This window comes from Sceloporus occidentalis, unplaced genomic scaffold (genome assembly GCF_023333645.1).
Source record: "Sceloporus occidentalis isolate IW3139 unplaced genomic scaffold, rSceOcc1.0.p SCAF_16, whole genome shotgun sequence".
Classification (NCBI taxonomy): Eukaryota; Metazoa; Chordata; class Lepidosauria; order Squamata; family Phrynosomatidae; genus Sceloporus; species Sceloporus occidentalis.
The window spans coordinates 4,637,760-4,653,744 of NW_028316996.1; the positions used below are offsets into that span (position 1 = coordinate 4,637,760).

Here is a 15,985-nt window from a genome sequence, read left to right on the forward strand (position 1 = left end):
GATCTCACTGTGAAAATTAAGATTTATTTATTTTTAATTGAAAATGGTATTTACACACACAATTATACTGGTTACAGTTTATTTAAGGCCAAGATTAGAAAAAAAAAACTGTAGTTATTGTTACATGGTTTAACCCTTTGAGTGTTACATGGGTGTGCTTCCATAGCCTGAACTATTTTATTAGTCATTCAATATAATGAAACATTAGAGATTACACTATAGTTGAATCACATGGTTAGATATTTTTTCTTCTGATTCTCGTTAAGCATTGTAACACAGTGTTCTGTTCCAAAGATGGGAGGGTCAGCTTTCACTGGTCATCTTCACTATTGATGTTCACAGCTTTGCATAGTCTTTCAGTATTGTTTCAAGTTTTTGGCTCAGCATGATATTGCCTTTTACTTTGAGCTTGCCAGCGAAAAATGCCTAGATAAAAATAATATGAACATAATATGAATGTATGCTTAATTATGCAGTCACATTCTAGCAACCAAAAAAACGTATTGTTTGGATGGCTTTGTTCAAGATCCATTGCTGATCTGCATTAACTAAGGCTTAAAGGCAAAGTGCAGTTTTAGTACAGATTTGGTGGTAGGGAAATAATGTATTTATATGTTGATGCCTTAGCATAACTTTCTGTTATGTCTTTTTTACATTTAATTGCTACAAAACGGATGACAGGGTGTTGGGTAACCCCCTTATAAAAGGATTGCATGTGTCGATTTTGTCATTTATCGGAAGGGTGATCAATTTTCTTTTTTTAATTTAAAAATGTAAAAATAGGTGTCCAAACAACCATGTGCCCCTCCCCCCTTTCTCACCCCAAATCCAAAGTTCAGAAAATAAGAAACAAATAGTGTAGAATGTAAGGGGGCATTTTACTCTCTTATAAAAATGTTAACCCCCATCTGGTTGATACAGTGATAAACCGCAATCTTGTAGTTACCTTTTGTGGGTTAAGTTTTCCCAGAACGAGTTCCATAAAATCTTGGTCTGAAAGAGTAAAAGTAGTATCTGCACGTCCGCGTACTTTCCCACGATACACCTCTCCAGATCCATTCTTTAAGTCAATGGCTTTGAAAGAAAAAAAAAATAGTTAAAATGCTGTAGCCTTGAAATGATCCCTGCAAACCAAATGCTCAAACATTTCCTAGTAATTTCCCAAAAAATACAGAGAGAACTTTGTATGCCTAGCTATTCTGTCACCTTCTTGCAAATGTCTCTACTGGATTGGTTGGTTTAATGCCACTTACAAGACAAAATGATACAGTGCACACTCCACAGCCGTTCAGACAATAGCTATCACAGCAAAACAAAAAACTTGTAAAGTTAGCTGAAGCTTCTAAAAGAAAAAGCCAATTGTAGGAATGACGGAACAAGAGAGATGGAACATATCAGGAAAACACTATAAAATCACTGAACAAGGCAATAAATGAAAAACAAATCCCACGCCAATGTTGCAGCATGGACTAGAAGGGTTTTTTTCTGTTTGTCAGTGCACTGAAATTTTAATGTTCACATCAGCAACCTAACCAAGGTTTTACTATTTGAACCAAAGGAGAGGGAAAAGAAAAGACTGCCATGGTACCAGATTCCCCTTCTGATGGAAAAATGTTGTGACAACTCAGGCTTTTAGATATATTATAGCTTTCAACATGGTGTTTTATAATGTAACCTATATACATACACTAAAAATCAATTGTGTCTTAGTGATATCAATCATCTAGAGCAATGGAGTCCCAGAATGTCCCACTGGGTGAAGCATAGCTCTCCTGGGCAGCAGTAACCATGAGGACTGTGGTCAGGAATGATCTTATGATCCTCTGTGATGGACACATGCTTCTTAGTGGGAGCTGGCAGGTGGGTTGCCCAACTACACTATACATTATGAAGTTTGTACTGCATAATCAATCTATAGCTAAATCAGTTAAGCAATAAAACAATGCAGAGCCGGAAAAGCTCATTGATTTCGACCTCTTATAATGCATAGTCTCAAATTTTCTGCAAACCCACCTACCAACTCCCCATTTTTGTGAATAAACACCATAGTGTTATAATGTATCTGTGGGACAGTATGGTGCCCTCAAAGAACCACTCATGTGGAGCACACAGTAAAAGTAATGATAAAAATGTGATTAAACATAGAAAAATCATTAAAATAGATATACGATACACATTATCTTTAAAATGCACTGATACCTTGTATTAATAGCATAAAGACACATAAGAAAACACCAAAAGTTGCCCATTTAATGTTATTTGTCCAATCTACCCATCTCCTATTCCCTTCATATAACAACACTTCCAAAAGTCGATCTTTTCATGCTATTAAAATCAGTACACCAATTGCTCATTCCACCTTTCTGTTAGTGGGACAAAAGCACAAACGAATCACGAAAGTCTCCGACACGTGGCTTTATATACGGTATTCGCATTCTTAGATTTAGAAGGGGAACTATCACAATTCACATTCCAGATTGTCTCTGCTTTAAATTTTTGTTCTTTTTGCTGCATCATTATAAGCGGAGCTCCATTTGGGACAATAGTGTCACAGACGACAGGAAACATGTTACAATTGTCCATTTGGGTTGACAGCAGAATTCCAACGCAGTCTTCACTTGAGGGATCTTGAGGAACGAAGTAGAAATTGGCATTGAATGCCCTTAGTAGATGCCAGACCTGCAAACATGTTATTTGGCTGATATATTTTTTTGCTTAATGTCATTAGCTCGGGTGGCTGAGACAGATTTAGTAGGGAAGCCATTTCAGAAATGATTTCAGGTGGCGTTGCTTATCAATCTCAGATGGTTAATTGCATGTTTTAGAGAGAATTACAACAACAAATATTTCAGGTGCTTATTTTTAGCAGAAAAATGGGGTGATTCCTGCTTTGGTATTAATTTAACATGATGCTTAAACAACGATCACACCATGTTCGTCAAGGATATTTACCTATTACTCACCCTAAAATCAGCATCTGAATCACTAGCTCTAGTTACCTTGACTCTGCAGCATCCGTTCAGGCGAACACTGCATACTTCAACTAGGTTGCTCAGCAACATAATATTACAGATTGCAATGCGCTGGTTTTTCCACCCCCATCCCATAAACTGATAGCTGCAATATAAATAAATCGTGCCTGAATACTTAACAATTATGAAAACTGTATTCGATGCAAGCAACACATCCATCTGCTGCTCTAGCCTCAACATCTTCCAGCTTCAATTAACACATGTCTTGTGAACTTCTCAAAGTCTACTGAGTGACCCCATTCCAAACTTTCTGCATACCTATCAATGTGTCAGGTGCCTGAAAGGGACACCTTTTTATTAAAGGGACATGACAAGAGGTAGGACCCAGGGCAGGACTACCTCACAACACAATGAAGTAGCACACTGGCATATGACATCATATCCTGCTGCACAGCTTCAGTGACACACAAGGAGGCCATGTAGGAACTGTGATTAAGGTCTGTCCTCCAAAACCAGAGGCCTCAACCAATTTCACAGCTTGTTGGGCTACACAGGGGAAATCTCATGATCTCTCGAACCGCCACGAAAGCAGAACAAAGGTACAGCCCCGGGGGGACAGATGCCCAAAAACGGAGAACCGCGTCATTTAAATCAGGATAGTTGGGAGGCATACTTTGCAGCAGGTCTGACATAATATTATACCTCAAATGGTACTAATCTGTGATGTCTCAGTGAGGCACATGTAAAAAGGGCAAATATTCTTAAAATGTAAATCGATCTGGCTTTGCCCTCTGATTTTTTTTAAGCAGAATAGTTATGGCACATGATGTAAGCTTTTAAGACTTCAGAGATCTATTTCTTCAGATTCCTGACATCTGGAGACAATGTGACAGTATGAGCTCATTAATATGTTTGCCCACTAAAAGGTAACATAGAGTAAACATTTAAGACCCCCCCCCAGGCATTAAGAAAATTGACCTTGAAAACTTACATCACATTTTACTCTATACAGAAAACTAATACAGAAAACATATGCTGTCCAAAAATTTCACTTGTATATAAAATAATCCAGTAAATAACATGCTTACATGTTCAAAGGGGGCTGTGTTTATAAAGATTTAGATAGTCCAGAACAAATACCTAAAATGTAAGGCAGGGCTCGACAAGGTTTTGTCAGCCTCTTACATCCATAAAAAAATGTGGATGTAAGAGGCTGAGTAACCACACGGGGGCGCTGCTGCTCTCTGCCCAGGAGTCTGGGCAGACAGCACAGCCACTCAGAGCCCGCCCCCGAGCCTGAGATCCCTCCCACGGAGTGATCCTGTAGGCTAAAACCGCGGTTGCTGCAAAACCAGCAATCGTGTTATCAGCTGCCACAGGCAGCTTCAGGGAAGGGGGTTGTGTGTGGGGACCTGACCCAACACCCCCCTGCTGCCTGATCGCTCCATGAGAGCGACAGTGCAGCGTTAACCCCTTCAATGCCGCGATCGTGGCATTTAGGGGTTAATTCCCGTTTTGTACGGGGCTCTGCTGCTGGTGGTCTGCCTGGAAGCTTCCAGGCAGACCAGCAACAGCAAAAACGAGCCCCCACAAGCCCTTTGATGATTCCTGTAGGCATGGAAGCCTACAGCAGTCATCAAAGACTCCCATCCCTGCAATGGCTGCTCTATAGACCAGCAATTGAGTCCCAGCTGCCAGAGGCAGCTTCAGGGACAGGGGAGAAGGTTCTTTGGTCTCCACATGAGTGTGGAGAGCAGCCCCAACACCCCCCTGCTGCCTGATCGCTCCATGAGAGCGACAGTGCAGCGTTAACCCCTTCAATGCCACACTTGTGTATGACACATTCGTGGCATTGCAGGGGTTAACATTTTTCCCCACAAGCTTGTGGGGACTAAATATCAGTCAATGCTGTGCTCCAATGGAACATCAGCATCGAAAGAGTTAAAAAAAATAATAATTAATAATAAAAATTCCAGGTCAAACACTGTGAGTTTAGTAAGTGGGCTGATGATGATCCGATCACTCCTAACGAACTGTTAGTTTAAAAAAATCCTGGCTCCTAACTTTTTTACCTGGCGCCTAGATTCACAACAAATTTGTCAAGCCCTGATGTAAGGGTATTTTTAAATGTTTAATCAAGATATGGACACAAAACCCTCACACCCAGACTGTCATGAAGCATCCTTTAACCCCTTCGTGACAATTGCCGGTCCGGGCACGTCACTGAAAATCGTGACGATTATGACAATTGACGTGCCAGGACCGGCACGTCTTTAAACGGGTGAAAAAATCGATCCGTGATCGATTTTTTCACTCAAACGGTGTTGCTCTAATGCCTCGACATCGAGGCATTGAGCAACACCAAAAAAAACATTCCCGCCCCCCCCCCGATCGCTCCTAGGAGCAAAAAAAAAACATGTTTGAAAGACTGCACGTCTTTCAAACATGGCGGCGCCCGCCGCCGAAAAACGGGTTTAGGAAGCGATCGCGAGTCGCTTCCTTTGCTTAGCTGGTGTTGCTAAGATGCCTCAGTATCGAGGCATCTTTGCAACACCTGTTTAGCAAAGGAAGCGACTCGCGATCGCTTCCTAAATGCTCAACTTACCTTCCCGGTGCCGGTGTCTTCGAAACACACGCGGTGTTTCAAGATGGCGGCGCCCATCAAGCCGGGGGGCGGAGCCTGCTGACATCATCGGGGGGGTGTTGCTGGATGTCATGGACATCCAGTGAATAACACCCCTAGTGGTCAGATCACTCATAAGAGTGATCATGATTTGATAAATCAAAGGCAATGTTTTCTAAACATTGCCTTTGATCAGTATTGGATCTGCCCCCCTCCTTCACTTGCTTCTAGTGAGGGAGAGAGACAGATCGGTGTGTTCTGGTATTTCAGGTATTCCCTAATAAAAATATATATATATTGATCCAAAGGCTCTTATAAGAGCCACCCATATAATATTAACCCCTTCATTGCCATTGATCACTGCATAAACAGTGATCTTGCATAGTGGCAATTGTTTTTGGTTTTTTGTTTTTTTTTACATGTTTTTTTTACTTTTTTTACTTTTTTTTAGGTTTTTTTTTATTTTTTATTATAGCCATTAACCCTTTCCTTCCCCACTATTTTTGCTGCAATTTTTACCATGCAGCGGTATACGGCTGAGGAGGCGTATGCCTTTTTGGCCACAGATTCTGAGGCCACTGATACAGCGTCAGATTTTGACGTTGGTCAGTTCACAGATACATCTAGTGATGTATCTGTGGCTGTTAGGACGCCTACCACACGTAGTCGTGGCAGTGCACCAGAGGCATGGGTAGCGCCTAATAGGTACAAGCCAGCTATCCCTCCTTTTTCTGGAATTCCTGGCATCAATATTGATGTTACAGGATTCACTCCACTGCAATTTGTGCAGGTTTTTTTGGGAGACGATGTCTTGGGAGACATTGTCACACAAACAAACATTTATGCCCAGCAGCACCGTGCTGCTAGCCCTAATTCTTTTTGGGCAAAACAGCCATGGACTCCCATTGACGTGCCAGAATTTCTTAAATTCTGGGCACTCACAATGTTAATGGGCATTATAAAAAAGCCCTCCATCCGCTCCTACTGGAGCACCAGCCCCATCTTTAGTACCCCCATTTTTGCCCAAACTATAACTAGGCAAAGGTATGAAATGATTCTTCGTTTCATGCATTTTAGCGACAACAGCCTGTGCCCCCCTAAGGAGGACCCCCAGTTTGATAGGCTGTACAAAATCCGCCCCCTGATTACCCATCTCGCTGCCAGGTTTCCAGAGGTTTATACACCTGGAAAGAATATCTGCGTGGATGAATCCCTAATGAAATATAAAGGAAGGTTGGGATTCAAGCAGTATATTCCTTCCAAGCGCTCCAGGTATGGAGTGAAGGTGTATAAGCTCTGCGAGAGCGAGACAGGATATACTCATGCCTTCCGGGTATACGAGGGTAAGGATAGCTACCTTGACCCTCCAGGTTGCCCAGATCATCTGGGCACCAGTGCCAAGATTGTTTGGGACCTAATATTCCCCCTTATGAACAAAGGCTACCACTTGTATGTAGATAACTTCTATACAAGCGTCCCTTTGTTCAAGCTGCTGTATTGTTTCGATACGGTAGCTTGCGGTTCTATAAAAAAGAACCGCTTGGGTTTCCCACAACGCCTGGTACGAACCCGGCTAGGAAAGGGGGAGACCTCAGCTCTACGCCAAGAGGAGCTTTTGGCATTGAAGTTCAAGGACAGAAAAGAGGTGTGCATGCTGAGCACCATCCACGATGAGAGAACCGTGGAGGTTTCTGTCCGTGGCAGAGCTGGGGTCACTACAAAGCCAGTGTGCATCAGGGCCTATAACAAGCACATGGGTGGAGTTGATCTGTCAGATCAACTCCTACAGCCCTACCTCATTATGAGGAAGACAAAGGCCTGGTACAAGAAGGTTGCAATTTATCTAATGCAAATTGCAACCTATAACGCTTTTTTGCTGCACAAAAAAGCAGACACTGGGCTGAAGCTGTCTTTTTTGCAGTTTCAGCTCGAAGTAATTTCAGGTATCTTGTACCGTGATGCACCTGGTCCCCAAGTAGTGATGGGAACCAACAGAATTGGGGCTACCCATTTTATTTTTAAAATCCCCCCTACAGCAAAGAAGCAGAATCCCCAAAAGAGATGCAGGGTATGCTACAGCAGGGGGCAAAGAAAGGACACCACATTTTACTGTCCAGATTGCCCTGGAAAACCTGCACTCTGTGTCGGTGACTGCTTCAAGCTGTATCACACAGTTTCCCATTTTTTATTTTTTTTTTGTTCCTGCTCCATTTTTGTATTTTTTTTTAATTTTTTGTTACATTTACTGTTTTTTAGCTTTTATTTGCTCCACCATTTTTAAGCGTTTTTATTTGCACTGTCAAGTGACCCCTGTGTCCATTCCGTGGCATGAGGGACCACTTAAGGTGCTAGATCAAATCCCTTCTTGGAGATAGGCCAGGCTTTCTTGTAACCTGTCCCTACTGATAGTTGGGTACAAGCATTTTTCTTTACCCAGATGTAAAATTCCTACTGAATTTGAATTGCTCATGTTCCAAACGTGGCCCTTTTGCCCCCAAACAATCTGACAAACCCATGCATGTGGGGTATCAATGTACTCAGGAGATGTTGCTGGACACATATCTGGGTGTTGTGTGACCGCAACATATACCAGGAGCTGTAATTTCACACCTGAAGTACAAAGTATGTGAAAAAAACACCAAAAACAATTACTATCCCAAACTTTGACAAGGGTTGGTGGTAGGATTAGTGCATGGAAAGGGTTAAACTATCAGCATCTAAAATACCCTGGGGTGTCTAGTTTTCAAAAATATATGGTTTGGTGGGGTAAATTTAATTTGCTGGCTTCAAAGATGCCCCAAATACCACATAGAGACAGAATTACCAGATTCAGAGAAAAATGGTTTTGAATTAGCAAAACGCTACTTGTACTTATTGCCCCATAACGTGTAGAAGAAAGCAAAAAAACATAAAAACATTGGGTATTTCTAAACTCGGGACAAATAGTAGAATCTATTTAGCAGGTTTTTTCAGTAGTTTTTTATGATGAATAAAAGATTTTTCAAATAAAAGTGAGAAAATGTGTTTTTTTTTCAATTTTTCGTCATATTTTATTATTTTTATTATAGGAAATTACATCATATGAAAAAAATTTTGGTGTCTGAAGAAAGCCCTTCTTGTCCTGAAAAAAACAATATATAACTTGTGTGGGTTTAGTAAATGGGTTAAGAGAAAATTACAGCTAAACACAAACACCGCAGAAACGATAAAACAGCCATTGTCACGAAGGGTACAAAAAGTAAAATCAGCCTTTGTCACGAAGGGGTTAAAGAGAGAATACTTTTGCATAAATCAACGCATTCCACTATTTGTTGGGAATTATTTGGTAATATTTTAGTAAAGGTTCCTAACTAAACTCTAATTGCAATGTTTAGTATGTTGGCCCCCAAACCACACGTTAAACTAAAAGCTATGTCAGCAACAGTTCCCGTTTTAAACATATATGTGTTACCGCACAGCTGTACTATGTCTCTTAAGGGTCTATTTAGAGACATGGCAGGGTCCCAATGCAATATCACACATGGAGAAAAACTTTTTAACCATTGTTGTTCCGTACAATATTTCAGATTTTTAGCAACAAATATTTTGTTACAGTAAACCAAGGAGCTTTAGAAGTGATGTGTAACTGTAGATAACAAAGAACTCAAGTCGTAAAATGTGTCCAACAAATTTTGTGCAACTTATTTTGGCTTCTTTTATCTTGGTTCACTCTATAGACCCATTAACACTGGTTAACATTCCAGCAAGAGGCAACAAAACATTAAAACGACTGACTGTAGTAACGGAGAAGATAAAGTATAATGAGGAAAAGCAACGACAATATGGAATCATACACTATTACTTTCTGCTATAACTCTGTGCTAAAGGACATTAGCTGTACATCCCAGAGCTAAAGTCATCAGCCATGACAGGGATGAGCTGAAGGGCCTGGATTGTTTCTAGTCCTGTCAGTAGTGGTGTCTGGAACATCAACAAAGAGGAAGGGGGAAAAAATGACATACCATAGATTAAAAGACAAGGCAACGTAGCTGAGCAACAAATTTAATAATGGAAAAAGCCCAGCAGGATCACCCAAGGGATAATGATAAGCACTGTTCTCAAAATTCCTAAGAGATTTAATATTTCGGGGTATTTTTTTCTGAAATTAAACCTGATGAAATACTAGGAAAAAAGGAACTCGGACTAGCAGATTAAAAACAACGGTTCTGTTGTCAGGAAGACAAATGTTAAATTTCCAAAACACATAAAAAAAGGCTAAAGGCAGATATAACACTTAACAGGTGAACCTTTTATAGAAACCCAATACTATCTGTTGTGTATTTTATTTGCTTTTTGCCCTAACCACATATACTCCATTTATTACACAAATATATATATACAACTATTTCAGTGTTAGCCTGAAATACCCATGTGCAGGTTACCAAAGACACCCCAGAGTCAGAACAAAAATGCATTGGTTATTTTGCTAGCTCAGTTGAATATGCATGGATGACACCACCATGTTTTTTTTCTTAGGAGATTAAGTTGCATGTTGCCATTATTAAAAGTAGGGTACATCCCTGTAAAACGGAAGGCATGACTGACAACCAACTGTATGCCAATGAAGTGAAATGGTGTTCTGATGCAGAGATCCAATGGGCAAAGCCTCTCTATACAACACCATAAAATGGTCTCAAACATTAATGGAGATTTTCTCTGCAGAGCACATGGCAAATCAGTTAGGACATTTGGTCACCTTCCACTCCCTCCCCCAGTGCAATGTCCTTTCCCTTTTCTATCACCTTGGTCTCTAAGGGTCACTGGAGAAGATAGGTTACCAGGGGAGCGTCCAGCAGAAGGAGGACTTATTGTGTTTATAAAGTCCTGCCAACTCTCTCTCTCTCTCTGAGTCTGCGTGGAGATGATCACAAGGGAGTGGTAATTGTATCACGTGTTTACAGGCTTATCCTGCTGTGTCTTTGTTATTTCCATTCAATCAATGAATAGATAGTTTGGTAACAGCATATACTAATTTATAGTAATTTGTATATGTATTGTTAGTTTGTTTAGCCTCTCTTAAAAAATATTGTTAATTGCAGAAAACAAGGAGTGTGGAATATGACTTTACACTCAATAGTTAGTGGTTATTGATAGCATAAGTGTGTGTGTGTGTGTGTGTGTGTGTGTGTATATATATATTCATACAGTAAATGTTATTCAATAATTACAGCAAGATTCATAAAATAGAATTTTATTTTTTTTTAACAATCCCAATCTTGTAAATGGTGAAAATGGACAATATTGCTTTAGAAAACAGGTGACTAGGGGCAGCCTCAATAGAGACTAATGTAACTAACGCATAATTTACAATTTCTGTTTCTATACACATTTTGGGTATGTGGTAGCCAAAGGTGCATCTAATAGTCATGTTTCCTGCCATTCCTCGCACTTCACTCTATTCTTCATGCAAAAATGTAGAGCAAGCCGCTCTAATTTATACCACAAACCTGGGAAATGTTCAGCAAGTGTGAATTTCAAAGCTCAACATTTTCATACATACCAAGCTAAATGTTGAGAGGATGGTTTGGCACACATCAGTAAATAAAGTATGGTGATTTAGGTAAATAAATAAATAAAATACAGAATACATAAAACAGAATACAAATGCTCTGTCATTCTGTCTCATTTCTAATATGTGGATGGACACTGGTTAATGTTTAGCCTAGTTTATAAGTATAAACTCTACAGAGTGACAAATTCCTATAACCACAAGATAAGTCGATCTTCGCAGAAGGATTAATGCGTGTATTACTTGATAAAAACACAATTTGTATTTTTCAGAGTTTTGTCCCTGGTGGTTGGCAGACTGTACAATAAGGACTGATTTACATTGCAACTCATCTCAAAAAGACTTGAACTGTCTTGTATTTTGGATCTTTGTAGAATTGCACACTTTCCACTCTCCCACTTCAGTGAGTGTCAATTTACACAGAGCTAACATTGAGCGCAATCCATCAGTTAATCATTAATGATTGTATTGGCCAATGGAAGGAAGTTTGTTTTTTACATAGTAAAATGAGCGTGTTCATACTATGAGATTTATAATTCCACACTTACTCCATTCGGCCACAGTTTTCCCATCTTTGGTAATGTCCCACTGAAAGATTGCATTTACTTTCTTAACCAGCTGATCTCCGGCATCTTTGATACGGCGACTAATCTCGTCAAACACAAGGTCACTCTGAAGTCCTACGGCCTAGAAAGAAAAGGCAGCATTTAATACCTAGAAAATTAATTGATTGGCAATAACTGTACATGTAAAAAAAAAAAAAAAAACAAATATAAGAAGAAGCATCAAGTGCACCTTGTAGAACGGCTGAAAAAAGTATACAGGTTAGCGAGCCAGCCAGTGGAGCAGAATGTGACAAACCAGACATGCCTGCAATTTAAGGAGAACACTTGCGAGGACCAAAAAGGGGAGACATCTGAGCTGGCAAGGCACTGGTTCACCTTTTCTGGTCAAGCTCAGTCAATCAGGCATTGGGTTTAAGCCAATCTTGTCTCGCCCATCAATACAAAAGGAAAGGGAAGGGAAATCAGATATTAAGTGGAATTTAGTTCAACTGAATAGTATCTATGTAGTACATTTATATTCCATGATGTGTTTGCCTATTACATAAAATCCATGGTTTTTACATTTTTATTAATGCTCTTACTTTTATTTGCGGTTCCTTACTGCCCCAAACATATTCAAGTAGTTATTAAAAGACAATGCTAATTATTTCTAAAATGTTTCTCACCTGAACTATTTCTTTGGACTCCAGGGTACTAACAGTTGATGTAAGGTCTACATAAGCCCCTGTAATGGCAATTGCCCCAGTCTCTTTTACCTACAAAAAAAAAACAAAAAACACAAAATGAGAGAAAAATCTTCCATCAATTTTTACATCCCCTTCCTCTTGGATAAAGTAGTAAGAAAATGGTCATTTCAGTTTACTTTATGTTAGCTGAAGTCATCCTCACTGACATTTCATGACATGTCTTATCCTATCCACAAAGAGATCAATAATCTTTATCCCTTGGAAGGAAACTTTGACATCATTCAATGGTATAAAGGTCAGATGTCTTTCAGACATCTTTAATGATTTGTTCAGCAAATGTAGATGTGTTTATTGACAAAAAACAAACATCCCAAAGTGGTTTTTAACTGTGGCTTTGAATCAATGTTGATAAAAAAACACAATATCCGCTAATTGAACTTTGTTCATGCGAGTATATTGTTCAATGTTTACTCTAAAGCAGGAAAACTATCATTACGCAGCACACCCTATAACAAAAGATTTGTAATATTACCCATTGTAAATCCAATAAAACGAAACACCGTCTGTAATTCAGGGGTTGGACGCCGTTAAATCTAAGGTTCTAAAATCTGAAGAACTATCTTAAAACAGGCAAAATGCTGCAATAAATGAACGTGAATAATTCCAGATTTCACTCTGTAATGACGTAACATTATCTCTTTAGTCTACATTTCAAACAGGGCCGGCCCAAGGCAAAATGCCGCCTGGGGCGAATTTTAAAATGTCGCCCCCCCCATTATCTACCCCCCCACCCCTTGTACTTATCTTTCAGCAGTCCTGCGGCGAGTCTCCCTGTTCGGTCTCGGGCACCGAACAGCGAGACCGAACAGGAAGACTCGCCGCAGAGGAGAGAGAGAGAGGTGCGCCGAGCGGGTACTGATAGCTTGGTAAGCGAAAACCACTCGGCGCCCCTTTCTCTCTCTTCGCTTTAAAAAAATAAAAAAAAAATAAAAAGGGCTTGGGGCGGCGAAGTGCCGCCCCTTCAAAAGTGCCGCCTGGAGCGGTTGCCCCACTCGGCTCCATTGTCGGGCAGGCCCTGATTTCAAATATATGCAACTCGCAATGCAGATGGACTAAAGTACATATGATTATATGACATTGCTTTATAGTACAGCAACATAAGTGTTACTTATATATTTAGACCTTGACTTGTAAATTATTATTATTTGCACCAGAAGAAATAGCCTAATGGAAATGTTATATGAAGTGCAGCAATGTCAGAACAACAAAAGAATGTTAAATGCTGCTCTGAATCAAAATACAAACACATCTCAATACAAAACAAGTGCTTTAAGACAATTCTACAGCGCTAGAATATTCATCTTATAGGAGTGAAAGTACATTCTATAAAAGAAGCTCTAGTGTCTTGTGTGCTAACCTTGGTCTGAAGGTAAATTCTATTGCCTTCTTTCCACATTTCAGTTTGTAGTGTTTGTCCAGGCAAGACAGGTTTTGCAAAGCGTACCTTGAAGGAAGAAAGAACAAAACAAAAAACTCATAATACTTTGTAAGTGTACTTCTTTTGCTAAACGCAGGGCTTCTGACAATTTATTATCCAAACAGTTTTATTCTTGATATACCCAGAGACAACTTCTGTGGCTGCTTCTGGACCACTTCTTAATAATGCATATTAATGGTTATGGAATTAAGAAAGATAGTAATTCGTTGAATTTTAGGCACATTTTTGGTATCTTTACATTGCAAATACTCCCAAATGCCAGGTTTATTAATGGATGCTAATATTTGACTGAATTTTGGGTGGTCCCTAAAGACCAAAAAAACCTTACAGGCAATACTGTGTAGTAATGACATTTTGCAATCCTCTTTTAAGGGGTCATTCATTTATCCATAAATAAGTGAATGCTGTGGTATACATAATTCATCAATTAGTAAAAAGCTGGATAAGCACACAGACCCAGCAAACAATGCTTTCTGGAAGTCATGGGCAGCATGATAAGGACCGGTGCCAGTGATGGAAGTTGGAAGATGTATACCTGGGCTGGAGAGGATAGGAGCCTCACAGACCTAATCTGGGACCTAGCCCGATATTTATTTTAGGAGCCAGAACAAAGTACAAAAATAGAGATCAATATATAATGGCACAAAAAACTTAGGACCTGCATCTAAAGATCCAGGAGCCACAGTCACCGGATTTGTGAAGGCCTGATATGTACATAACCTTAACATATCCGTTTACCAGACATTTGGCTAGCACGTGTTTAGATGTGGCACATCTCTGACACATCTCAGGTTGACAGCAGCACAGTCACAATATAACACAGCTCAGCTAAGAGAGGCTTGGTACCAAATGGACGCTCAAACTCTGCACACATTGTGCTTTATTGTTAAATGTTCCCTGTTAGAAAAAATAAACCTCAAAACTACGGTTCTAAAGATAGAATTGTAAATTATAGTTAAAAAAAAACTTCTTATGTCAGGGAGAAGAGGTTACATGAAATATGTACCAAGTACAGATTGCTAAAGAAGAGAAAACCGGGAGAAAGCATTTCACCTAATTAGCAAACCTTTTTTGAATAATGCAATTCCTTTGACACAAGCTGGGGATGTAGTTCTTCTATGTCTGCAAATAGTTTCTATGTCACCGTTTTTTGGGTTTTTTTTATTTTTTATTTTGAGTCAATAAAATGAAATTAATCCTATTTCCATTTCAGACATTTTCTAGGAAATCTGAATTCTCTTGGTGCATTTAACTGCGTACAAGCACATGTTTCTTTCTTCCTTTCTTTTTCTTTATAATAAATCACTCTAATAGTTGCATAACAAAAAAAATACATATATCAAAGAAATAAAAAGTACCTTCATAGCCTTAAACTTAGTTACATCATTATTTGCAAAGTGTTTCAGAGCATGCCGAGCAGAAAATCCAAAAGTGCAGAGTCCGTGCAATATGGGTCTTTGAAATCCTGCGAAGTGGAACCGTTGAAAGAAGCATTTTTATTCTCAAATATTGCTTCATACAATGTTAGGAGCACACAACTCCGATATCATATACACCAAATAAACCTGATGTCATTTGTTATGGTCCATTTATCTGGGTTATATACTAAGCTTAAACCACTTACAAATATTACAAGGGTATTAAATACAAAAATCTATTTACACTCCCATGCTAAATGCAAAAGTGGTTTATAGGATGTCATAATGTTTATTGGTTTTTGATCCGCAGTAATTACAGAAAGCATGTGTATACCGTATAAACAAAGCTAGAGAGGAAAAAAACAGACAAATACAGAATGTGCCTTCCCTTATGTAATAGTTTACGTTATGACATCATGAGTTCATGCACAAGAGAACCAATAATTGGCCTGTAGCTGTTTCTAGGTGTGGCATTTTAGCACTTTATTTTCGATAAAGGAAGTATAACGTTTATGCGGTTATTGGTGATAAAGGATTCGTTATGATAGTAATTCATCTGGAAACAATATTCAAATTAGGAAAAGCTTGAATGTTAAGGAAATTCACTTGATTGTCAAGTGCCCTGATATATTGTAACATTCTAAATAATGGCTGGCATTAATTAATTCTTATTC

General features: G+C 39.3%; 1 protein-coding gene and 1 non-coding gene across 4 annotated transcripts in view; one reads left to right on the forward strand and one right to left on the reverse strand.

Moving 5' to 3' along the window:
- Positions 1–336: 336 nt before the first annotated feature.
- LOC149302957 (peroxisomal multifunctional enzyme type 2-like) overlaps positions 337–15,985 on the reverse strand; it is an 88,736-nt gene continuing 73,087 nt past the window's right edge. The window contains exons 17-23 of one of the 3 annotated variants that reach the window (XM_089481771.1): positions 15,252–15,358; positions 13,813–13,899; positions 12,394–12,464; positions 12,291–12,309; positions 11,692–11,830; positions 947–1,074; positions 337–426 (exon numbers count right to left, since the gene is read on the reverse strand). In XM_089481771.1, coding sequence (XP_089337897.1) covers positions 337–426; positions 947–1,074; positions 11,692–11,830; positions 12,291–12,309; positions 12,394–12,464; positions 13,813–13,899; positions 15,252–15,358 — 641 coding nt within the window. Of the gene's footprint in view, positions 427–946; positions 1,075–11,691; positions 11,831–12,290; positions 12,310–12,374; positions 12,465–13,812; positions 13,900–15,251; positions 15,359–15,985 lie in introns of all 3 variants that reach the window. The other 2 variants (XM_089481772.1, XM_089481770.1) reach the window with 2 other exon arrangements.
- On the forward strand, positions 7,887–8,016 carry LOC149302958 (small nucleolar RNA SNORA35). Its single transcript, XR_016272064.1, has one exon. It is a non-coding gene; the product is annotated as a small nucleolar RNA SNORA35 (small nucleolar RNA).